General features: G+C 37.8%; 1 protein-coding gene across 2 annotated transcripts in view; it reads left to right on the top strand.

Moving 5' to 3' along the window:
* Positions 1 to 1,230: 1,230 nt before the first annotated feature.
* Positions 1,231 to 25,131, top strand: part of vps53 (VPS53 subunit of GARP complex) — a 30,158-nt gene continuing 6,257 nt past the window's right edge. The window contains exons 1-17 of one of the 2 annotated variants that reach the window (XM_077541848.1): positions 1,231 to 1,366; positions 1,730 to 1,810; positions 2,760 to 2,809; positions 3,238 to 3,304; positions 10,058 to 10,144; positions 10,479 to 10,594; positions 10,704 to 10,823; positions 11,969 to 12,047; positions 12,154 to 12,297; positions 12,419 to 12,561; positions 15,075 to 15,216; positions 18,944 to 19,051; positions 20,269 to 20,363; positions 21,527 to 21,769; positions 23,935 to 24,082; positions 24,392 to 24,474; positions 25,050 to 25,128. In XM_077541848.1, coding sequence (XP_077397974.1) covers positions 1,280 to 1,366; positions 1,730 to 1,810; positions 2,760 to 2,809; positions 3,238 to 3,304; positions 10,058 to 10,144; positions 10,479 to 10,594; positions 10,704 to 10,823; positions 11,969 to 12,047; positions 12,154 to 12,297; positions 12,419 to 12,561; positions 15,075 to 15,216; positions 18,944 to 19,051; positions 20,269 to 20,363; positions 21,527 to 21,769; positions 23,935 to 24,082; positions 24,392 to 24,474; positions 25,050 to 25,128 — 1,872 coding nt within the window. In that variant the 5' untranslated portion in view covers positions 1,231 to 1,279. Of the gene's footprint in view, positions 1,367 to 1,729; positions 1,811 to 2,759; positions 2,810 to 3,237; positions 3,305 to 10,057; positions 10,145 to 10,478; positions 10,595 to 10,703; positions 10,824 to 11,968; positions 12,048 to 12,153; positions 12,298 to 12,418; positions 12,562 to 15,074; positions 15,217 to 18,940; positions 19,052 to 20,268; positions 20,364 to 21,526; positions 21,770 to 23,934; positions 24,083 to 24,391; positions 24,475 to 25,049; positions 25,129 to 25,131 lie in introns of both variants that reach the window. The other variant, XM_077541847.1, reaches the window with a different exon arrangement.

Raw genomic sequence — 25,131 nt, 5'->3', positions numbered from 1 at the left:
GAATTATGCCTGAAGCTGATGATTTAGAGAGAAAGTGCTTTCACCACATCTTACATGTAGAAGGCGTAGTGGTGCAACATTACACAAAACTGCACTCTGTGTCCTATAGCCTACTATCTTCTGATTGTGATGTTCCAAAGCCCTCTTTTGTTGTGGTGACACTTTTTGTTGTTCAGGTCTTGTCAGTCAAATAGTTATTCATTGTAATTTTAAAAGTTTCTGTCTGCAATTAAAACAGCTTATTCTGCATTTGGGTCCAATTGCCGTTTTCATTCTCTCGCCGATTGTGACATCACCAGGCATAAAAGATCAGACTCACAGCTGTCATATTGCAGTGGTGCTCTGATGTGGATGCCCAGAGGGTTGTATGAAACAGATTTGAACTTCAATGTTTATTTTCATGAAGCGATTTGCAGCTCAGACTAGATATATGCATCAGATTAAGTGTCTATGAATCAGCTCATGACTGCTGTAGAACATGATGGTTCTGCTGTTCACAAAGACAGGTTTAGTAACTGAAATAAATTAATGAATGTGACAGAGGAGAGGACCTTGGCCTTCCTGAATGTTATGGATTTAAATCCCCATTTGGAAAAAATATCTATCTATCTATCTATCTATCTATCTATCTATCTATCTATCTATCTATCTATCTATCTATCTATCTATCTATCTATCTATCTATCTATCTATCTATCTATCTATCTATCTATCTGTCTGTCTGTCTGTCTGTCTGTCTGTCTTTTTTCAAATTCCACAAGCTTCTCAATAAGTGATTCATTCGAGCAATTACATTTACACATAATTTTCATATATATATATATATATATATATATATATATATATACATATATATATATATATATATATATATATATATATATATATATATATATATATATATATATATATATATATATATATATATATATATATATATATATATATATATATATATATATTTATTTTTTAAACACTGGTAGTGGTTACTTACAACATTTAACAGAAGCAACTCACAAAATCATGTTAGTTAAGCAATTTCTTATAATTGTAATAGTTCGCCAACTGTAATAGTTATGTGGACTAGCAAACAGACTAATAAAATAAATTTCACACGAACAGGTGCAATGCTGTACTTTACTGCATTAATGAACCAGCGATTGATTAATGTTTCTCTTTTCCCTGATAGAAGTGAACGCACCACGATTGCGTCATAGATTATCCCAGAAGCCTTTTCACCAGGAAGTGGGCGGCTCCTGAGCTGTCTAATGTTTTGACAATGATGGAGGACGAAGAATTTGAATTTGCCGATGATTTGGAGGCAATTTTGCATCTCACACCCGAAGTACAACTGGCGATTGAACAGGTAGCTTTTGGGGTTTGGTAACAAATGTAGCTTGAGGCGCATTGATGATGGATTTTGCGGGCAAACGACAAGGATGCATTGTACTCTACATTACATTCTCGTTGTTGTACTGGTACTGTGTTGTATATTTATCGTTTCGTTACACCATCTGTAAAGTTGGCCGAATATACCTTCCATGTGTTAGCTGTGCTTATACCCGTTTCCACGGATAAAATGTCAACGTGCTAATGTAAGAAGATGAAGACAGTTTAATTTTCTAATGTTACAAACCACAGTCGCCCTGTTTTAGGAGTTCTGCATTATCTGTGAATATTAAGTACTATATCGGCTTGACTACCCTTAAGTTTGTCTTGTGTTCTCAAGGTCTTTCCATCTCAAGATCCGCTTGATAAAGCAGACTTCAATGCGGTGGAATACATCAACACATTGTTTCCGACCGAGCAGGTAAAACGGCAGTAAAGCAATTTATGTATTTTTGTTTTTAACCATCTTTATTGAACGTCTTATATTACAAAACAGACAGTTATTAACACATAAGAAGAATGTTATACAAAGAACATGAACAACAATGGTTTTAACCACTTTGTTGATTTTGGAATTTAATATGGTACTCATTTAATAAATCTCTTTGACTGCCAAAGACGTTTCATGATGATTAGTAAAATTCCAATAAATGGAATGCAATCTTTCATTGAGTAGCCACATTGTATATGTAGTAAAGGCAAACAATATTCTTTTTGCCTTGAAAGATGAGTTAAAATGCTCAAAAGCGGCTGGCACTGTGGATTTTTTTGTTTTGTTTTTATAACGCCTGGCAGTCAAAGAGTTTAATGTCTGATTTTGAGTTATAAAATTTAAGAAAATAAGTTTTGAATGACTAAACTTGTAGAATTTTACAAGAATAACTGTTAAATCTATAATAAAGATGTGTTTGTGTTTTTGTTTCACATTTTTTCCAAGAAAAGTGTAGTCAGAGTCTATTAATAATAAATAAAGATGCACCTTTTAACCTTTTGGGAAATATAATCTGGCAGTACAACTCCAACCACAGCAAATTATTGTAATACTCAGTTCTGGTCAGCGGTAGTCACTTGTATTCTGCCACCCAAAAACTATCCTTGTGCCTATATTTTGCAAACATTATGAAAATATCTATTGAAAATGCTGTCCAACTAACCAATCTTCTGGTGTAGGTATCCTACTTTTCCATGAGGGGGCTCTGTAAGCCAATACAGTAAAACAGTCTAGAACGCTGCAGGATAAATCAAAAAGCCATTTAAGGGTTTCGGTCACGTCAATATAGCATGAAACAGATGACATTGTTTTTAAAGATAATATTGTAGTATTGCTTCAATAACGTCTTGTTTCCTTGACTTGTTTTGTCTTTTCACAGTCCCTTGCTAATATTGATGATGTGGTAAACAAGATACGTCTGAAAATAAGGTCAGTAGAGGTCAGTGTTTTTGTGTTAATTTGCTAACTCTGTGAAAAAGGTATATACAGTCATGGAAAAAAAAAACAATAGGCCACCATGTTTTCTTCAATTTCTTGTTCATGTAATGTCTGGTGCCACTAAAAGTGTGTCAAGCTACTAACACAAAAGAAAGTACGTAATGCCTAAAAGTGCAGTTTTTGGCGGTACAATGAACTCAAGTGATTGTGGTCATTACAAGAAAACCTTTGGGAAAAGGTCTCTCATCGCTTAAATTCAACTCTCATGAACTGATTTATTTTTCATTAAAATATTGGTCCAAACAAATGTACCTTTAGTTGTACAGGCATTTAAATGAGCAGTATATTGAAGAAACAATGGTGGTCTCCCCAACCCAGCTGTTTATACAGTATACATACTCATGTGTTGCATTCTGCAGGCGCCTTGATGACAACATCAGGACAGTGGTGAGGGGTCAAACCAATGTGGGGCAGGATGGCAGGCAGGTGAGTTAACTCGTTAAATTTTGCACTGGTTGTTTTCAGCCTAAAAGAGGACTTATTACTGACCGTTAAGGAGCTGTTTTATTGCTTGACACTTAATAATGTTATTTGCTGTTTTATACATTGTTGTCTCACTCAAAGTCAGGGGGAAAAGGCTGCAGCGCATCCATGGCCCCATTTACAACAACCAAAAGCAACATTACAAAAATTTCTGCATTATACAGACATGTACAGATTCCTAGGCATTGTGAAAAAGGTGTACTATACTTTCATTACATTTTGATATGTCATGTCTAATGTTACAAGTAGGAATATTGAATACCACTTTTTTTCAGACCGATACTCAACTCTTGAGTAGTCGCCACTCGCCAATACCGGTACCAGTTACCGCTACCACTAGTACATAAAATTCCCCCGCAAAAAATGACAATAATTTTAAAGAAAGACTCACAAATCCCAATACAATATTTTTCCTTAAAATTGCATGTAATTAATGACAATTTTCTATTTTCTTAATTTCTCATTTCTGTTTCCTGATTGTAAAACAGTACTAGAGGGCAGCCAACACTGGTAACCAGTACCGATATCTTAGAAATAAGGCTATTTGCACCGATACGGATACCTAGTTATAGGTACTCACTCATCCCTAGTTACAAGTTTATATTATGTAAATATTGTTTTGACTGCTCACGAAGAATATTGACATCTTGCGAGTCAATTTTTTCCGAAACGAGTCTGGGCAAGTAACAAGGAAACAGCCCTAAATATAAAAACAAACATGTCTTACCCAGTGTTGTGTTTTGTATAAAAGTGGGTTCACCAGACAGCAACAATTATTTTATTTTTTTTGCCACAAGCACCATTTCAGATTGGTCTGCCTCAGACATCCTTGGTAATCATAGGAAATGATTGGCGCATATCCGGACCGTTTGTTTTTTTTTTTTTCCTTTTTACCATTTTTGTGACATCGTGTGAGAGAGGGCTTGGCCTCACCAGGTAAAAGCGACAGCTCAGAGATTCCAAACTTGGTGATGACCACGCATGGGAATTTGTGATTGGAAATATGTTTTAACATTTATTTATGTTTTCCAAGCAGATCGAAAAGCTGTAATCACCCTTAACACACCCCACACCGCATGATTGCTCAAATACTCAAATTTGGACCGAATGTTTGTGTTTATACCTGGCTTAAGAAGTAAGAAGCAATAACAAATAGCCTCTGAAATGTAAAATATATTACCGGATAATATACATAAGACTAATTCCAATGCAATAATTGGGTCGATAAACATCCAATTCAGTATTAAACACGCACACACTAGTGACTACATCGATGAAGTGTTCACAACATAATCCCTTTCCTGAAGTTAGAATGCAGCAAGTGGATGCTCTCATCTCTGGAAAAACAAGGTTCCGTCTTGCTTTCCCTTTCATTTGTCCCCACTGCAATCCATGGAAAAGGACATGATGACTCAGATTCATCCCCATTGCGCACACTGTACCTTTTTACAAAAAACAAAAAAAACAAAAAACTGTCTGGGAAATATATCCTCTTGTGTATACTTCTTTTCGTAAAACCCCAGGCTTTATTGTAAGAGCATGATGGAAAAGAGCAGCCCGTGCATATTTAATTCAAGCCTTTTCCCAGTCAAGAGTTTGTGGTTGAAAGGGAACATGACACCTGAAGGTTGAGCCATGAAAGTTCCGAAAAGTAGACTTCGTTTGGCGTGTGTTGCCTTCTGGGTGTCTGCTGTGGTGGCCATGTCTTTTCCAGTGTGCTACTGTTTGGAAGCGGAAACAACCCCAGACGAATAACATTATCAGGTTGCACACACACACACAATAACTTGAGGTTGTTTTTCCAAGGCCATGAAGCAATTCCAACATTTCCAGAGGGAAAATGTCTTCTACAGATGGAAAGAAGGAGAGGTTCTCTTTTCAGGATGAAGATTGAGACATAACAGACTCAGTAGAATCAAACCAGCAGGATCCGCAGTGTTGTCTAGTCTACCACACAGCGAAATGTGACCGTTGGTTGACACTGAAGAAGGTAACTCTTATGAACCACATGATGTTCACTGTGTTGTGCTGCAGGTTTAATTATAGTTGAGGGTTCTCAAGGAAGTCTCAAGAGGAGTACCCTTAACCTGTGTTCAAACCTGGTCTATTAAGTTAAAAACAAGCAAAAAAAATTGTACACTGCTGACCATGACAGACTGTGAAAGAGCATGGATGTTGTGCAAGGAAGATTAAAATAGAGCATCCGTTGTGGAAGGGAGGAAATAATGTGATGATGAATGCCATCACTAATGCACCTCATACACTTACTGGTATGCAAACAATGTTGCTGGGGTGAGGATGGGGCCTTGCTGATGGGCACTTTGACAGTAGCCTGGGAGCAGACTAGTATCTCTGTTAATGTTTTTACAAAGGTTTGCAAGCAGGACTCTGTCGTGTGCTGAAGGGTTGGATCCCAGAGCGCAGACACAAATAAGGTTTTAACTATTTATTCACAAAACTAGACTAAACGAAAAACAACAAGAATGCATTGAGAATCACGAGATGCCAAGCCCCCTTGGGCTACGGAGAAGCACAGAGGAACAAAGAGCAAAAATCCGGCAACCACACACATTTCTCAGACAGCTTATATTGACAGTAAATCGATCCCATTGGTTGTGGCTAGACATGTGGTGTTCCAGTACAGACATGGAATTATTTGATTGGCTGTTGACCTGACATCACATATCATATATCATATAGCATTACAGATAGTTCTTGACTCCACATAACATCACATAGCATTATAGATTCTTCTCACCACATATCATCACATAGCATTAAAGACCCTTGACATCACATAGCCTAAAACTAGTTGAAACTAGTTGATAGTTACATCAGTCCAAAACAGGCACTTGACCTCAACTTAATAGGTCATGAACTCACACTTGACCCAGGCGTGAACCCAGACATGAGACTAAACCCCAAACAAATCTCCTGCATGACTCGAGTCATGACAGACTCAAACTGGGGAACTCTGGCTCCAAAGTCTAACTTGTTACAGATGAGCTCTTGAAGTATCGTATTTTCCCCAATATATTCATTGAATTTTCCACAAATTTTATCCAAATAGTAACATGCAAAAGTGTCGTCATACGTTTCACCAATTCATTATATACAAAGCATACTATTTATCACATGAGATAAAACAAAACAAAAATTCACAACCTTCACAGGGAGTGGCTCAATCTTCACGTCGAGCAAAACAGCCTAAAATTCAAGAAGTATTTTGTACAATCAATAAAGAATATCCAGGCCCATGCAATATCATAAGTAACATGCTATTGTTTGTTCAAGTGCAAATTCTGGCATATTGTCCTCAAACTGCTTGCTCCTTGCATGTTGAGGGGCCTTTTTGTCAAAGAAGCTTCATGTTAATATTTAATGTAAAATTTTAATATTTCATGTTGTCAGAAAAGGCAGTTCAGAGACTGTTTTTGTTTCCACACGTATCATCCCCTCGCTCTGTCTTTGACAGATCCATTTATTTCTTCATTCTGACACTGAATAGTTCTTTTAAGCCTTTCTAACAATGCTGCTATCTGCACTTGTCATTTAAAGTAACATCTGGGACACAAGCAGCATAATGTATTACGTTTTTCAGTTCAGAATCCTATCAACTGCAGCTGTGCTTAGATCACTTTTGCAGACACACTATTGGGGGCGGGGAGGTGCTTTTTCAGTAATCCTTTTTTAGTGTAAAGTGTAGCACTTAATAATGTTTGTATGGAATGCTATGCAATTGCTAGGGAAATGTTTCAACTGTCAAAATAATTCCACTAGGTTCATTGATTTTCTTGTGTTTAACTCAAGTTAAACAAATCCTGTGCTCCTACTACTTTAAATTCATGTCAAGGAGAGTTGATGATTTCTCTTTGCTTGTTTAAACATTTTGAAGGAGGTCGTCTCTCCCCTTTAGCATACCTCAATACTGACTGTTTGCGATGGGAGGTCCTGCTTATTTGACGTTGAAGGCATACATTGTTGTGTTTGTGTGGAAAGGCAGATAACATCTCGGGCATGAAGGCGCCTGCTGGGCAGTGGTCTCCCTCTGCTTTCCTCTGGGCTAAATACAGGAAATGAGCACAAGGCAGCAAGCCAGATTGATTTGGCTGTGCCTGCATGAGTGACAATTGCAGCCTTGAAGGATTTTGGCTCCTCGGGATGTACAGATTTTCTTTAAGATCACCTATGGGGAAGTTCTTTAAAATTCTGGGGAACTCCCATTCATCAAACTGCCAGATCAAATAGCAGACATGCAGTTTACCTTTGTTTTGTTTTGTTTTTTGTTCCCCCCCCCCCCCAAATAAAGACAAAAAAGAAAAGTTTATGTATTTCTGTATGTGTTGTTAGGCTTAAGTAAAGAAAAACAATTCTGAACAAGATAAAGTTTAAAAGAGTGAACGCTATTGCAAAGCTATATATTTATCAGGTCATACAGTATGTTAAAATATTTTGACAAAAGCTTTTCTGATTATATGATCAAACATACAACAACAGAAGTGATCGAAGTCTGTATAGTTCTTCCTCAGGAACTGACACAACTGATTACACAGCTAGACTAAGCACCTTATCTGCATTGAAGGTTGTTTTTGAAGTCCTCTGCAAATAAAGTTGTATTATATTACAGTATTGTGTTTCAATGTGGCCCTTTTAGTAAATGTAATGCCTAACTTCAGCTCCCAACAAGTTTCTTGGAAATATAGTCACAGAAAGATGTCATAGTATGAAGGTGAGCCACGAAGTACTTTGTGGGACAAAGAACATCTCTCCTATGTATTTCTGTCATGATCTTGAGTAGACTTTCTTAAAAATGCTGAAAATGTAGGATTGAACTTGCGTTGATATATTGTAGCTCATTTGTAAGCTGTACTTACTGTAGAAACGCACATTTTTCTTTGTTCGTGTTTGCGTGTGGAAATCTGGTGCCAGATGTTACTCACAATGCACATATGTTGTCGGTACCCCTCTGTTTATGAAAGAAAAATGGACAGTAGTTTCAGAAATAATTTGAGTCTGCCAAAAAAAAAAAGGCAATTTAATGAAAAATAAGCAATGGAAATGAGACGTTGCTTTTTTTTTTTTTAAATAGTGGTTCAACAGAATTATTTAAATATTATTTAAACACAACAACAAAGTCATGAAACAAGCCTGCACAAAAATATGATATTGTGCCCTTTACTTAATATTCTGTTGCACAACCTTTTGAGGCAATCACTGCACTCAATCGATTATTTTATTTTATTTTTTTTTTAACTTTCAATGCGACTTCTGCATCTCTCGAACTCATAAACCTCCATATTAGAGGGCAATGTTTATGATGCTGAAATATTAGAACAACACCCCAACTTTTTTACGACTCTAACTTTATATAATTAAATTGTGTCTGTCGTTTATAGGCTATCAGAGCTCGAATTATCTCTTTAACCTTGATAGTGACGGTCCTCATGTTGAGCTGAGTCTCATGGCCCTTTGCCTCGATTGAGTCGGTGCCCGGTTGGCCAATTAGACTGAGCCTGACATTACAAGCAAGATTAGCGGGATCATTTTTCACTTGGAGCCACAGCTCGTTGTGAGAGTGAATGAAAGTGATTCCGACAAATCAGTCCCAGACTTTGATAGCATGACTATAGTTCAACCACCCATCCAATTTAGGATCACAGAAAAAGACCATATTTCAAGTGCTGTTTCATTTAAAACATAGATTTCGCTAGCCAAATCACTACCAATTAGGCTCACAGTCTCATGTACTTTAAGCCAATTATGTCTTAAAAGTGATGCCTACAAATCAGACCCAGACTTTGATAGCAGGACCGCAGTTCAACGGCAACCATCGCACAACCACCCACCCAGTTTATGATCGGAGAAACAGACCAAAATTCAGCAGTTGTTTCATTTATACCACCGCTTATGCTGGTCTTATTTAAATTGCTGCCAATTTGGCTCAGTCTCATGTACTTTAGGCCAATGATGGCTACCAGCTTTACGTTGTACTTGGGAGTTTTGCTAACAATCTATGCCGTAGCAACCAACCTCACACATGGTGCCAAAACTCCCGCCCACACACAAAGCAAATCACCCCATCCCCTAACACATTAAGATATGTGATAAATTGCCGTAACATAATCTATATTAAACCAAAACAGATTAATATATGACTTTGTTTTATAACAGCCTCAATGGTTTAGAATAGATGGTGTGTTGAAATGTGTAAGGATAACTCGTTTCAGTGTTCATACAGATCCTTAACTGATGATGTATGGATGATCTGGTGGATATGATAAAAAATGAAAATGAGTTAAAATTAAAAAGATGTACTGTACTCTTAAAAAAAAAAAAAAAAAAAAAAAAAATGAGTGTGATATTGATTTGTGTTGAGGTCATTTTTCTGCCACTAATTTGCTACTGGAATTCCCCCAGTACAGCTTTCCAAGTAAGGGGCAGTTATTACCGGTAATAGCATGTTTAAATAAAATAGTGGCGTTAAAGGACCTTTAAATTAACTCAAAATTAACACACTTGTTTTGACACCCCTAGTTTTTATATTATTATTAATTTGTGAAATGTAAATTGATTGACTTCCCAGTTCCTTTCTGTACTCATGCACTCCTGATATTTTAACAGATCTGAGTGTTAGTTTTCAAAACCCCTGAATAACTTATCTTCTATTTTTAATATTGACGTATCTGATTTATGCAGGCTTTGGAAGAGGCCCAGGTAGCAATCCAGCAGCTTTTTGGAAAAATCAAAGACATCAAGGACAAGGCAGAGAAGTCTGAACAAATGGTATGTTCGCACACACATCCAGACAACAATCTGCACCTTCCATCAATTATGATAAATAACAGTGGGCAGCCTTTGTGTGAGTATGTTTATGTATCAGGGGAAGTTTTAGAATGAATGCAGTGAGTAAAGAAAGGATTGGAAGTGGGGGGTAGACCCTCCCTCAGGATTTCTAAGCAATTAGTTCTCAGACCAGCATGTCTGTTGCTCTTTATCTTAGCTGTGTATTTCCATTTGCAAACACGCCCGCCATGTTACTCAGTACAGTTTCTCTTTGCTGTCCTTTCCCTGCCTTTGATTTGCCCAACCTGCTCGACTCCTTCCTCTGTTTGCTTAGGTCAAGGAGATTACCAGGGACATAAAGCAGTTGGACCATGCCAAGCGCCACCTCACTACATCTATCACCACACTGAACCACCTACATATGTTAGCAGGAGGTGTGGACTCTTTAGAGTGAGTACAATGATGATGCTTGATGTGTTACATTTCTTTTATTTACAAATATGAGGACATCGACAGTGATACACAAAAATAAACTGAGGCGTTTGTTTGTTTGTTTAAGGGCCATGACGAGGAAAAGGCAGTACGGTGAGGTGGCCAATCTCCTGCAAGGAGTCGTAAACGTACTTGAGCACTTCCACAAGTATATGGGCATACCACAGATCAGGCAGCTCTCCGAGAGGTACCTCATACAAGTACTTAACACATGCATGCGTGCAGTTGCTTACATCAGTGCAAAATCCTTCTAGGTCTCATTGGCCTCATTTTACAGCAACTCTAGAATCAGATGGGACAAGGCTGAACTCCAGGTTCAGAGTAGTTTTCATCCGCTTAATCAGGAAAGATGGCCATCTGTTCAGTTTTGACTTAGGTGTGGCAGACAGTATTGAATACCAGACAACAGCTGCGTGGAAGAAGTTACTCTTCAGGAGAAACAGATGGGAATGTAAAGAAATCTGAGAGGGGGGAGTAATGAATGCAGAGAAACCAAACAGAACAGGTTAACAGCATGAAGCACAAAGAAGACTGGACAAATGAAGCTTCTAAAATGTTTCAGTACAGATTCTGAGGTTGGACAAGCAAAATTTTATAACTGCACTCCCGTGCAAACATTTGACAATGAAGCCGGTTTTAAAAGCGCAAATAAAAGTTATAAATAAAACTTTGAGGTTGCTATGTAAATTTGCACCGTTTACGTGATTGTAGGCTCAACAATGTCAACATGGTTGAAAAATATTTGTTGCATTTTTTTTTTCTTAATTCTATGTATATTTGCATCAGACTGACAACATTAATTTGTGTTTGAAATTGCTATTTAATTTCATTACTTGCATTTCTCCCTCTGTGGCACCCTTTCCGATGACCGATGACCAGTTGTGGGGGAATCACAAATAAAGAACCAAAAGACACTTCTGGAGCTAAAATTTCACAAAACTTGCTGGCGTCTCACATCATTTCAAGCATGATGATGGTTTAATGTTCAAATGCTCAAGGGACTCTTGAGGCATTTTCCAGAAAATATTCAACTTTGGAAGTTGCACTGTTTAAACATTTCAAGTGACACAATTGGGACTGCCTGCCTGACTTAAAAGCTTTCTCGACATATTTTGGAAAATAACATCAGTACACTATATTTCAGACTCTGAATGACCTTATACCGGCCTGAGATATGACGCACTGAAATTAACATAAGTTAGTTTCAGTCTTTCATTTGAGTTTACAAATCTTGCATATGACTTCATTCACACCAAATGGCAAGTTAATGGGAGCATAAATGAATATAACGCATTTATATTTCGACTGAATTTGCACTTTGTCCTTTTGTAGAGTAAAAGCAGCACAAAGTGAGTTGGGCACTCAGATCCTGGCAGATTTTGAAGAAGCATTCCCTTCCCAGGGCTCCAAGGTAAACGCATGCCACATGTCATCTTTTCAAATATGACTCTAAGGTTTACTCTCCTTTATAAAAATAAAAGCAAAAGTGTTCTTGATCTTTTTTTTTTCTGTCACAGAGGCCAGGTGGGCCAAGTAACGTCTTGAGGGATGCCTGTCTGGTTGCAAATGTTCTTGACCCACGCATCAAACACGAGATAATGAAAAAGTTCATCCGTCAGCATCTCTCAGAGTACCTTGTACTCTTTCAGGAAAACCAAGATGTGAGTAAACGTCATTAACAAAAATTTCTTAGCCTACTTTATAGATTGCTATAAATGTTGAATGATTCATGTGGTTTTGGATGATAGTGTGTATGAAGAAGTGCTTTACCATGTGTTTTAGGTCGCATGGCTAGATAAGATTGATCGACGCTATGCCTGGATCAAGCGGCAACTAGTCGACTATGAAGAAAAATATGGACGCATGTTTCCAGAGGAGTGGTGCATGACAGAACGTATTGCAGTGGAATTCTGCCACATCACCAGGTAGAGTTCTAAAAGCTTTTCATTGACCTTTGACAACACAAAATCAGCAAGACTGATTAGATGAGTATGTAATTAAATACACTGAATCACTGGCAGAAAGTGAAAAATGAATATGGGACAGTGAAGCATAGTGGTGGTGTGGCAATTTTCAATTCAGTTGTTTTAGGTGGCCAACTTCAATGGTGGTGACACAGCAGTAAATATAGTTCAGTCTTTTCAGTTAAGAGAGACTGTTTCATTTGTACTATAAATTGTGCTAAAGTATAAATCTAGTAAAAAAATACATTATGAATGAACACAACAGAAAAACGGAGACCAAGGACACTAAAGCTCAAACTCGCACCCAACATCCTCATTTCCTAATCGTGTTATAAGCAAAGGGGTTCCAGATGGATTTAAAACTTGTGTTTCTAACTACGGACATATTTTCTTTTTAGTTTTAAAAATGGCTTAACTTAACTAGAATCTTGTGTTAATTTGTGGCCAAAGGTTATTATTGCACCTTTTAGCGTTGTGTTGGATGCCACTTAACTAATTCACTCCCAGCCATTTTCACAGAAGCAGTCCCGTTCGCTCCCGGCTGTTTTACTGGATTTTGACTGATTTTGCAAGGCCCACAGAATATTGTGTTCTATTGCTATAAAAGCATGGAACCTATCAAAAGAGAGATTAAAGTGAGGAAAAAAAAATGTTTCTCTCTGTTTCCGTTTTGCAGCAATTAGCATTAGAAAAGAGCTAAGTTTCATCAGTTTTCACAAATCTATTTAAAATTCAAAGTAATTGAGCTTTTTTTCTAAATGGCCCTGGTTGATCTCCTTTGCTGGCCGTTTGTGTAATAACTACCATTTCTGCAACCGTTCTTTGCAGTTGAAAGGCTGCATCAAAGCCTTCTGTATGCTCTAGCATACAAAAAACAAAAACACGTATAAATACGTCTTTGGGACACTTAGAACATTAAAAAAATATATATATATTTATACGCTATTGGGAGTAAATGAGTTAAGAAGGTGACGGTAATGCACCAAAAGTATTTCCCAACCGCCAAAAGAAAGTAGAAGAACAAATGGAAGAAGAAACAATAGAAGTAGTAGTATGTTGTTGTTTGTTGTTAGTTACTTTTAAAACTGGTTCAGACGCCGGAGGTTGACAACGATGAGCCGCTAGCGGCAGCAACTCCGAAAGACTCGCTAAAATGTTTACCACAAGATTCACTATTTTATCCATTGTTCATCCACGTATGAAATTGTCAATAAGGTTCCTTATTGTTGTAAAACACAATATACCGGTAAGTGTACTTTATTTTTATGACTTTGCGGCAGGTAGCTCTGTCCCGTTCGCTTAACCAGGAAATGAGTGTGAGTTGAGAATAAGGTCGCATCTTTCGGCCAATCAGATAACAGTGATGTCACGGCCCTGCTCAGCCTGTCCTGTAGAAACACCTCTTAGGAGGTTCTGAAAAGCGGTTCTATAGTAACTGCATGGCCCTGCAAAAATGTACAATGGAAAAATGACCACGCAGCGTGGAGTAAGGTCGGGCGATGTCAAACCGGTACATTAGAAAAGTGACTCATAATCAAACTTCTCCCCTAAACAAAACCTGCCTTGCTCCTGCTTGTAGCGCCAAAAGTACTCCCAAGATTTCACTTTGCCAGGTGTAGTAAAATGGAATCCACTAAACCAATACCTCTGCTTTAGTATCAGCCCCGGGAGTTCTGTTTTTTTCTCCCCTGAGTGTCCTTTGAAAGTGGTGTTGTTGTTTTTTAAGCTGCATGTGTATCAAACAAAGCTTCACACATCACCACAGTTGGAAGAGTACGTTCCTTCCCAATTGAGTGCGGGCTTTTGCGCTCCACTGAGTCTTTGTTTTCAACAAAACAAAACTCCACATACTCTAACTGTCATCAATTTTTCCAACTTTTAACCAGTTTGGTTTGTGAATCACGTGAAGTGGACAATAAAATAGTTGTCCATTATGCAGTAGCTCAAAATTAGGAACTGAGCGCCAGGTACATCGTGAGTCATGGGGTGACTCTCGCCCAATCGATTCTGAAAATGAGGCGTTGCCCCAGCAGGATCCTGCGATCTGTTAAATGTCGAGGATCAATGTGTCCTCCAATTGCTATTCGTTCTCTTTGAGGAGAACTAATATGAATTGAAGGATCATCACATGGTTATGCAGCCAATGTGTGTATACTGTAAGAACGAAGTGAAAATAGCGCCGTAGCAGCCATGCTAAATGACATTCTAATATTTAGTGGCTCATTATTTTATACAGAGACAAGACCACAATGATACCGAGGCTCTTTTACTACCATATCATGACATTATGAAGATTGTGACATCCCTAATATAGGGTAGAGTTTCACTACTCATGGCAGGGCTCGCTGCCCATCACCTGCCAATTGCGGGGAACCACCATACTTCAATAAAAGTGCAAATCATTCCGTTTTTATGTGTCAAATTGTATATGCATCCTTTTTTTTTTTTTTTTTTTTTTTTTTTCTCCCCAAAAGAGCGGAGCTTTCCAAAGTAATGAGAACACGAGCCAAGGAGATTGAAGTGAAGCTTCTTCTGTTTGCCATTCAGAGGACTACAAACTTCGAAGGTCTGCTGGCAAAACGCTTCACGGGATGCACATTGACAGATGCCCCTGTGGTAAGAACAAGCACAGGCAGGCTTCTGTTGGACATTATGTCAGACAGAATTTTCTATCTTCATTTAGAGCAGGGGGTATGGCCTTGGAATAAAATCCCCAATTCTTTCACAAAATCGCAATTTTCCCCCTTTCGCTTATAGAAAGAGCACATGACAATAATATTGTCATGTCATGCTCTCCATCAAAAAAAAAATCAAACAGCACACTTATCAGATGTCAAAAAAATAATATTGTGATGTATATGGTCTTTGTGTCCACCTTCTGAGATATCTTTATTTCTCCTAATACAATTTTCCAGTTAGTTTTCCCAGCAATGACTTGCATCAATATTCACAAGAATAATCACTAGGGGTGTGAATTGCCTAGTACCTGACGATTCGATTCGTATCACGATTCACAGGTCACGATTCGATTCGATACCGATTAATCCCGATACGAATTGATTGTTGCGATTTTTTTTCATTCAAATTTAGAAAATACTAATCAGTAAGCTTGTAGAGTGTAAGATTTATATGAAAATGTATTATTTATTTATCTGAAATTTCAGTCTTATAGAGGTTGTAATCTGTTTCATGTTTGAACAGCATTAAAATAAAATATTAAGGCTTAATGTTCCGTTCATATAACATTCTTCCATGCTCAAGGTGTGAATCCTAACCCGAAGTCAGACGTTTTGTTGAATATTTTTCCATTAAAAATGGAAGTTTAAAAATCGATTCACACACACACAAAAAAAAAAAAAAAAGCTACTTGAGTAGACAATGGTTTGTTTGCTAAGTGCTGTCAACCTCCCGAAGGACAAGCAGGCGTGTGCGCAGCGAACATTTCAGGCATGAGGACTTCGAATATATGTTACAATTTGAGATGGGGTACGCCACACGCCTAATACTAAAGCCCAACGCAGTACCGAGTATCTTTAAAGAACCAGACGTGGGAAATAATCAAGCCGATGGAGGAGCCGCAACTGCTAGCAACACGGAGCCTTCACTATCACCAACTGTCAGCACAAATCGAGGTCTCCCTACGGCCACTGAAAGATCTCGGAGAAGCGAAGCAAATGTAAAGCGAAAGGTAGGCATGTTTCGGGGGTGGGGGGGGGGCATTCGTTATTATACTGCACGGACTGTTTTATTTCATAATTCATTTGAAGGTGGCCAACGCAGGGGCACGTCGGCACGTTACCGTAATGCACAGTATTAACAATCGTTGGGGCGGCTGGCTTGACTTCGTCTTTTCGAGTGGCGGCTGGCCTGACCGCATCGGGACGCTACGCAAAAAAAGAAAAAAAAAAACAGCTAGGGGAGGTTGGGTGCTGTAACGACGATACATTTAATTTTACTATTTTTTCTTTTTCCTGAAATATTTCGTCAGTTCCACACGTTTTGCATTGCTCGTACTGTGTGTCACTTTACCTGTTGGATATTGGCTCATCCAAGACTTTTCTTCTTCACATCTTTCATCGCAACCAAAGCTATCCTGAGAATGTCTATTTAGTATTGCCATGTTGAATGTCTGATGTTCCGGGATGCAGTTGAGATTGTCCGCAAGGAACCGATCCTCGAGTTCTTTCATTTCCAGACAGCACACATTCATTAGCGGATTGTCCATTCATGTGCAGCTCCCGCACGAACACCCCCCCCCCTGATTCACTCGTTCGTTAAAGTTTATTTTGTGCCCGAAAAGACCATCTGGCGCCACAACTTTCACATCCAAGGCAGACTTTCCTTCGGTAGGGTTATTTTGTTGTGTTGGCTCGAAGCGATAAGGTTTAATCCTTCCGGGTTTGACGCTAGATGCACGGCTGCGTTGCATAGTGCTTCCATAGTGTTGCGTTTACACACTAGTGACGTAAACATCCGGGTTATTTAGTCACATGTAACAAACATGCCGGCGTTCGATTCATTTTAACATCGGTTTAAAAGTTATTAAATGTACATAAAAAAATAATCACGTCACCAAATTAATTATTGAAAAAGTAGCAACTTTTTGCTGCTAAAAATGGATCAATAAGTAAAGTGTTCCTTTAAGACTACCGAATGAACAATTCTGAGCTCTTAAAAAAAAAAAAAAAAAAAATCGATTTGTTTTTTTATTGAATCGATTCGAGAATCGCGCGATGTAGTATCGCGATATATCGCCGAATCGATTTTTTTTTTAACACCCCTAATAATCACAGTAAATATTATTGAGGGGCGATTAAAATCTTCAATCGTAATTAATCGCATGACTTAAATAGTCACTCGCCATGAATCACAATTTTTATATCTGGTCTAAATGTACAATAAAAAATACAATAATTTTTTTTTCTAAGTTTTCATACTTTTAACATAAAAGTGGAAAAATGTTCAACTAATAGAAATAGGGCTGCATCTTTTCGTTATTAATACAGTAATTTCCTAAATTCATAAAATTGAGTTAAAATTAAGAAGATGTACTATACTGTAAAAAAACAAATGTGATATTGATTTGTGTTGAGGTAATTTTTCCTGCCTCTAGATGGCAATATTGCATTTGTAAAACATTTGTGATTTGTGTTTTCTTATCATATTGAGAGCTATCTAATCTTTAACATGAAATAACTTGTGAAATTCTGCAAATTTTAAAAATTGCAAATTACAACTTCTCCACAAATATATTCATTATTATTAAATTTATTGCTGTTAAATTTTGGCGTGAAGTACAGGCTTTCCAAGTAAGGGGCAGTCATTAATCGCAGGTTAAAATAAAAATTGGTGATCTCTAAATTAACTTAAAATTAACATACTATTTTTGACACCCCTAATATTATTCATTAATGTGAATCTAAGTGGTTCCTGTTGCCACAATGTCCCTTTTTCAAAACACAGTCCTTAGTAAGATAACTGAGCACGGCACAGCTGTTCCATATGTCATATGGACAGTGTCAGAGTTGCACCACCTCCAGCTCTCTTGCAGCCTTTTCTCATGCAAAGTTGCACAGGTGATGCAATTTATTTGAGGCTGAAAAGCATATAAGTCAGGTTAGATGTTTTCAACATGTCAATAACTCACTGCTTTTGCAACATATAAATGGGCACGGTTGCTTTGCTTTCCACAAGGCTTCTTTCTAGTCAGATGGAAAACAGTGTGAAAATGATTCCGCTCATGTTGTCTGTTTCTAAGGAATTAAGGTTCTGGGAAAATGACGCTAGAGAGATGGGAACAGTCAACCCTGTTGATAGTATAAGCAGTGCACATCAGCGGCGACGTACTTTGAAATATGGTAGTGGCTAAAACAAACAATTTAAGGAGTTTAATCGTCCTGACAAATAAATTAGTATTAATCCCTAAAATAAATTAGCCACCCAGCTGTAACTACATTATTAAAATGCTAATTTTGGTGCCTCGTGGTCCTGGTATTGAGTCCTAAAATCTGGTATCCTTCACAAACTGTGTGTTCTCTGCATATCTGTCAATGAACCTTTTGGTCATTTGGCATGTAGAGGCTATACAATAAATAGTGAGTATTACTGAAAATTCAGTCCTGCATTTTGACTCAATGATTTTTTTGCTTAGTACAAATAAAGAATTGGTTTGGTTCTGTACACTTTAGAAGATAGGATTTTATAATCGAAACTGGGCAATGTTGAAACATTGCCCTTTGGATAATTTTCCATAAATTCAACAAAACTATTTCCCCAGTCCCTGGATTTTTAACATAGATTGAGCTATGTAACCAGATTTTTTTTTGTTTTTTTTCCTAAGCAGCAGAAGAGGCCAGAAAGCCCTTTAGACCCCTCTAATCCTTTCTTGGAAGATGATCAAGGTGAAGATGAGAGTACTGTGAAAGATGACAAAGATGGAGATCTGGCAAAGGTGAGATGAGCTTCAATAAAAACTAATTGTACTAGTGTATACTTTCCTAATCAATAGCTAGGTTCTTGTCTTATTTATGATGCAAAATGTGTGCTATATAAAGTTTTCAGTGTGTGTTTTTGATGCTGTTTGTCGTTTATAAATGGTTGCAGAAAGTTTATTCATGTCTGAATTTGGCATTGACTGGTGAATTTCTGATCTCAGCTGGTACTGTGATTTTTATTTTTTTTTTTTTTGGGGAGAATAAAGCACATTAATCGACAGCAAAAAGGCATCCGTAACTATGCTGGAGTTAGCACAGTTGCCCACTGCCATCTCCCTGAGTCACTCCTGGCCCTGTAACTGCTTACCCCGCCGCTCTCTGCTCACCCAAGAAGGAATTTAAAAAAAAAAAAAGTGTCTTGCCTCTTTTCATTAACTTCAATGAGGCAATTTTTTAAGTGATATCTGCAAGCAGTCAATCATATTGCAGCTGCCTACAAGTTGCCTCTAAAACAAGACAAAAGAAAAGCGCATTACCGGTGACACACAATTTTAACAGTCCAACCACGCCCATCCGTGATAGGTGAATTTCCGTGAAGTAATAAAGTATGTCACCATAATCATCGCTTCTGGCGGAGTTGCGTAAATGAGCAGCCTCATTCAAGTTAATTGCCTTCAATTAACTTGTTCTTCTACTTCTCCTGCAAGTGCAGTGCATGGAGGTGTGTGTGTAGGGGGGAGGGGGATTAATGAGACATGCCTTGAGTATGAGTAACTGGCATCTGTGCTAAACAAAAAACAAAAACAAAAAAACAAACAAATAGCTCACCACTCACCAGTGATGGGACACTGACTTGCTCAGAATAAATAAAAGAAGAAAAATATCTTTTTTTTTCTTTTTTAAGTTATCATGGTACGCGTTTCTTATTTTACCAAATATGCTCTATTTTATTTAAAATGTGATTGTGTTTGAATGAAAGAAAGAGTTGTTTATATTTACTCAAATATTTTTAAAAAGTACAAAATAGCAGCATAAATGATTTCATGGGGTACTCACTATTGAAAATGGGTGGGGGGTAAAATTCCACTATTGAGTGAATCCATAATAAGTGAACCGCGAAGTAGTGAGAGACTGTAATTGAAACCTTGACATTTTAAAACCACGGTGAACCGGTAATCGGACTATGCCTGTCATTTCTACTACATTAATGCCTGTGTTTGTTGCATTCTTGCAGCCTCGAAAGCCCAAGACTCCTGAGAATCCTTTCCATGGTATTGTCTCCAAGTGCTTTGAGCCTCATCTATATGTCTACATAGAATCCCAAGACAAGTGAGCAACAAATACGTTCACTCACATATATTATATACAGTGTTCCCTTGTTTATCGCGGGTGTTACGTTCCAAAAACTACCCACGATAATGGAAATCCACGTTAATTAAAGAAAGAAAAAAAAAAAATCCCATTAATTTTATATATATATATTTTTTTTTCTCGTTTATTATATATTTCTTTTCGTTTTGGTATGATTTTTACTTTATTACTGTATAAATGCTTTTTCATTCATCATACATGTTGTTTTATTGTTCCCCAAAAAAAGTATGTTTTTTTTTTTTTTATTTACTTATCATAGAACACTGTATATATTTTGTGTTTCCGGAATGCAATGTCGTGGAGCGACGGGACATACACCGTTTGAAAGGTCTCATCGAGACGAATCCGCGGATGTCGTTATGTCCCCAGTCGGACGTAGGGTTCGAGAGATACGGCTACGCGCAAACTAAAAAAAATAAGCAAACCAAAAAGCACGCTGTTAAAGGAAAAAAAAATAAAAAAGCAAGCTGTAAAAAATCCACGGAACAGCGAGGCCGAGAAATATGAACCCGCGATAAATGAGGGAACATTGTATACGTATGCACGAGTCGCGTAATCAGAGATAGATGGTGTTTAAAGTTGACATATGCTTCCTTGTTTCCCATTTTCTCGTTATTCACTAACACACACCCCTCTTGCTCTCCACCTCACTGGCCTGTCTGTCTTTCCATCTCTTGTTCCTGGACATGCCACTGACTTGGTTGTGGCAGAAATGTTTCCCATTAGCTACACGACCACAGACGCTGAGAGAGCGAGAGAGCTTGAAGAAATTGCTGCCTCAGCAACCACTTTTTTTTTTTTAATCCCCACCTCTTCATTTCTGATGCCCCCCTTTTTAGTCTGCTCTTGCCTTGTTTGTTGGCTTTCTTCATTTCTCTCCCTTTTCCCAGATTTTCCCTTCTGTTGCTGCCACCAGCCTCCACTTTTCCCCTAATAGTCCATCCTTTCCGTAGGTCGTAGTGGTTTCTCCAACAAAAATGAATGCAGTTTTAGAAGAGCTGTGATTGCATGGTTGTTGTGCACAATTTTAAATGGTGTCAATTAAATCCAGAGGCCTCACTATAAATGTTTTATATGCTTGCCTGTTAACCCATCTGGTGCTGTGTCTGTGCCTGTTGCAGGAACCTAGGCGAACTGATCGACAGGTTTGTGGCTGACTTCCGAGCACAGGGCCCACCCAAGCTTGCCACAGACGAGGGTGGCGCTGTGCTGCCAAGCTGTGCCGATCTCTTTGTCTATTACAAGAAGTGCATGGTCCAGTGCTCCCAGCTGAGCACTGGGGAGCCCATGATTGCCCTCACAACCATCTTTCAGAAATTCCTGCGGGAGTATGCCTGGAAGATCCTCTCAGGCAATCTGCCTAAGTAAGATCACATTAGTTCTGTTCAACTGAAACATAATTTAATCCACATTTGTCACACCCATATGTGGTCTTTCTTCTTGCATGGTGATAAAACCACTTGAGAATTCATTTTGAAATAGAATAGCTTCAGTACTTGCCGTGTTTTAATGGGTAGCAGTAACATGGCAATTGGTGTGGGTTATGCAATGGCAATAGTGCGCAAATTGTAATAAAATTATTTGGATCACGAAGCACACTAGAAATCATCACTGACAGGACTACATATACAATTATGCTGTTTGTGTTGCACATATGCAAACATGCTATTACACATATGCGCTCGCTGACTAATGTATGCCATATTGTCGACCATATGTGATCACTTAAACAAACTCTCAATGGTGCGCTCAGTCCCACTTGTCTTATGCCACGAGTTATGACCTCATTTTTGCAATTTTGTCATGGTTTCGTCTTGAGAGAAGCTTGATATAAATGGTCATGAGTGATCACATCACTTTATTCTGGCTATTAATGATACACTTGTTGCTGTCGTGTCTCAACATTTGCATGCACACTATTCATCGTTCCACCATAGTATGAACTTTTAAACTTACGAGATGCAAAAAGCTAAGTCTTAAAGACTTACAAATGTCTAAATCAGTGATTCTTAAACTTATTGGAGGTACTGAACACCATCAGTTTCCTATGCACATGCACTGAATCCTTCTTCATTGAAAAAAAATTTTTTTTTCTTTCAAGTTCAAGACAGCTCTATAACCAAAATGAACAGGGAGAGTGGCTCTCGTCACTTTGAATTCAGAAAATGTTATGTTCTTGTATTCCCCATCTCCATGCATCTTAAGGAAGTGTTCCTTTGTTTTTCTTGATCACCACTGTTTTCTTAAGATGAAACCCAGCAGATACAATGAAAACTGCAGTGACTCCAGTATTGAACCCTGTGGAACACCATACATTCTGTTATACATGTAAATTCTTATTAGCGATAGACCGATATGTTGTTTTTTTTTAGAGCCGACACCGATAATTAGTAGTCAATGACTTTTCAAAATGTAGTTGTTGTTTTTTTTGTTTTTTGTTTTTGTTTTTTAATCTTAGACTATAGACGTCCTTTTAAAGGGATACTTTACTTATTGAATCATTTTCGGCAGTGAAAAGTTAGTATTTAGTTCAGAATGAATTAGATAACTTCATTATTTTTCATGTACAATTAATTCCTTTAGGTAACAACCAATCATGGCTCACCTGTTTTCTGGGTTTGGTCAGTAAACTCAGCCTTGATTGGTTGTTACCTACTTTCTCAGCACAGGTGATGTCATCATCAGTCGACAGCAAGTAGAAAAATTACTTTTTAAAGGTATTAATTGTACGTGAAAAATAATGAAGTTACCACATTAATTGTAGACAAAATATTAACTTTACGCCTGAAAATGTTTCAAATAGTCAAGTATACCTTTAAAGTTCTAACAATGTTTAGACAGCTCCCAAGGTTATCAGTATGTCTTAAAATTTTGAATAGCATCTTAAGCAAGTAAATGCCATAGCTCTCTAGTTTTCTACAGTAAATAATCATTTTTCCAAACATTTTAAATACCTGAAATCTTAAATTTTCACATTTCTTTGTTTTAATGTCAAACAAAAACAAAAGGTTCAGATAGTCCCAGCAGCATTCTTACAAAATTAACTGAACATTTTAATAAATAGCTCCCCGAGATTAAAATGGTTTTTGATTTACCTTATATCGGCCATCAGATGTTTAAAAAAAAGCCGATACCGATATTCATCAAAATGCACAATCAACGGCCTGGCCAATTATCGGGCTATCTCTAATTCTTTTTGCACATATTTGTCCGATCACTTTTTTTTTTTTTTTACTCCACATTGTTATTATGAAGGGATTACTGTAATAAAGAAATCACACCACGTACCATCACAAGAGCCACAAGTCGACTACTGATTGCACCAAATTTCCTGCAGCACAGACAGGCCAAGCAATGTAACACGATCACCTGCAGCCAATGATGGCCAAGCGGGGTGCATCATCACAAATCATTTGAGTCTTGACCTCCGCCAAACCCCTGGGGTCCGATCGAACCCAGTTTAAGAACCACTGATTCAAATCATCTCTTCACTGATTTGTCACTCGGTCACTTTGTGTATCATCTGCAGGTCGAGCAGTAACAGTGGGGTTCTGACCATCAGCAGTCTGCTGAAAGAAAAAGAAGGCCCAGAAGCAGCCAAGTTCACTGTTGACGAGCTGTGCCTCATCTGTAGCATCCTTAGCACTGCCGAGTACTGCCTGGCTACCACGCAACAGGCATGTCCATTTCAGTTTTCTGAAATGAATTTCTTGAAATGTGCTGTGCATTTTGCTAGCTGTAAGGAGGATTGCAAAAGGGGAGCACAATGTGCAGTGGATTTCCGTAAAATGTTAAATTAGCTGAATTTTGTGAATATTCTGTCGACAGCTTGGGCAGTTATTGTGAGAATTAATTCCCTCACCTGGATTAATAACATACAAAATACTCATTGCAACATTACCAAGTATTTTTGCAGACAAGTTGGTCAAATGAATGTCTGTTACATATTCCTGTAATACTGTCCTAAATCTTGCGCTGTTTTTCAGCTTGAAGAGAAACTCAAAGAGAAAGTGGATAAAATCCTGGTGGAGAGAATTAATTTGACTGGGGAGATGGATACATTCAGCACGTATGTATCAAATATAATTTATCTTAACTCATTTTCACTGAAGCAATCCCGTTCACTCCTGGCTGTTTTACTGGATTTTGACTGATTTTGCAAGGTCCACAGAATATTGTGTTCTATTGCTATAAAAACTTGGAGGAACCTATCAAAAGAAAAATTAAAATCTCTTCTTTCATCAGGAAAAAAAAAAAAAAAGTATTTCTATCTGTTTCCGCTTTGCAGCAATTACCATTAGAAGAGAGCTTGAATGAATCTTCATCAGTAATTGAGTAATTGAGCTTGTTTTCAACATGGCCCTGGTTGATCTCCTTTGCTCTGCTGCCACCTGCTGGCCTTTTCTGTAATTACCATTTCTGCAACCGTTCTTTGCTCTTGAGAGGCTGCATCAAAGCCTTCTGTATGCTCTAGCATAAAAAAAACAAACGTATAAATACGTCTTTGGGACACTTAAAACATTTAAAAAAAACAAAACGTTTTTACACGTTATTGGGAGCAAATGAGTTAAATAGCAGCCTGCCTCTGATTTGATAACTTGTCATATTTGAGTTTTCTCATGTTTCTCATGTCTATTTTACCAGTGTGATCTCGAATAGTATCCAGTTACTCGTTCAGGATCTTGATGCTGCCTGTGACCCTGCTCTCACTGCAATGAGCAAGGTC

Source organism: Festucalex cinctus, chromosome 13 (genome assembly GCF_051991245.1).
Source record: "Festucalex cinctus isolate MCC-2025b chromosome 13, RoL_Fcin_1.0, whole genome shotgun sequence".
Lineage (NCBI taxonomy): Eukaryota > Metazoa > Chordata > Actinopteri > Syngnathiformes > Syngnathidae > Festucalex > Festucalex cinctus.
Note: the sequence above shows the minus strand (reverse complement) of the source record. Positions and strands in the feature narration are given on the sequence as shown.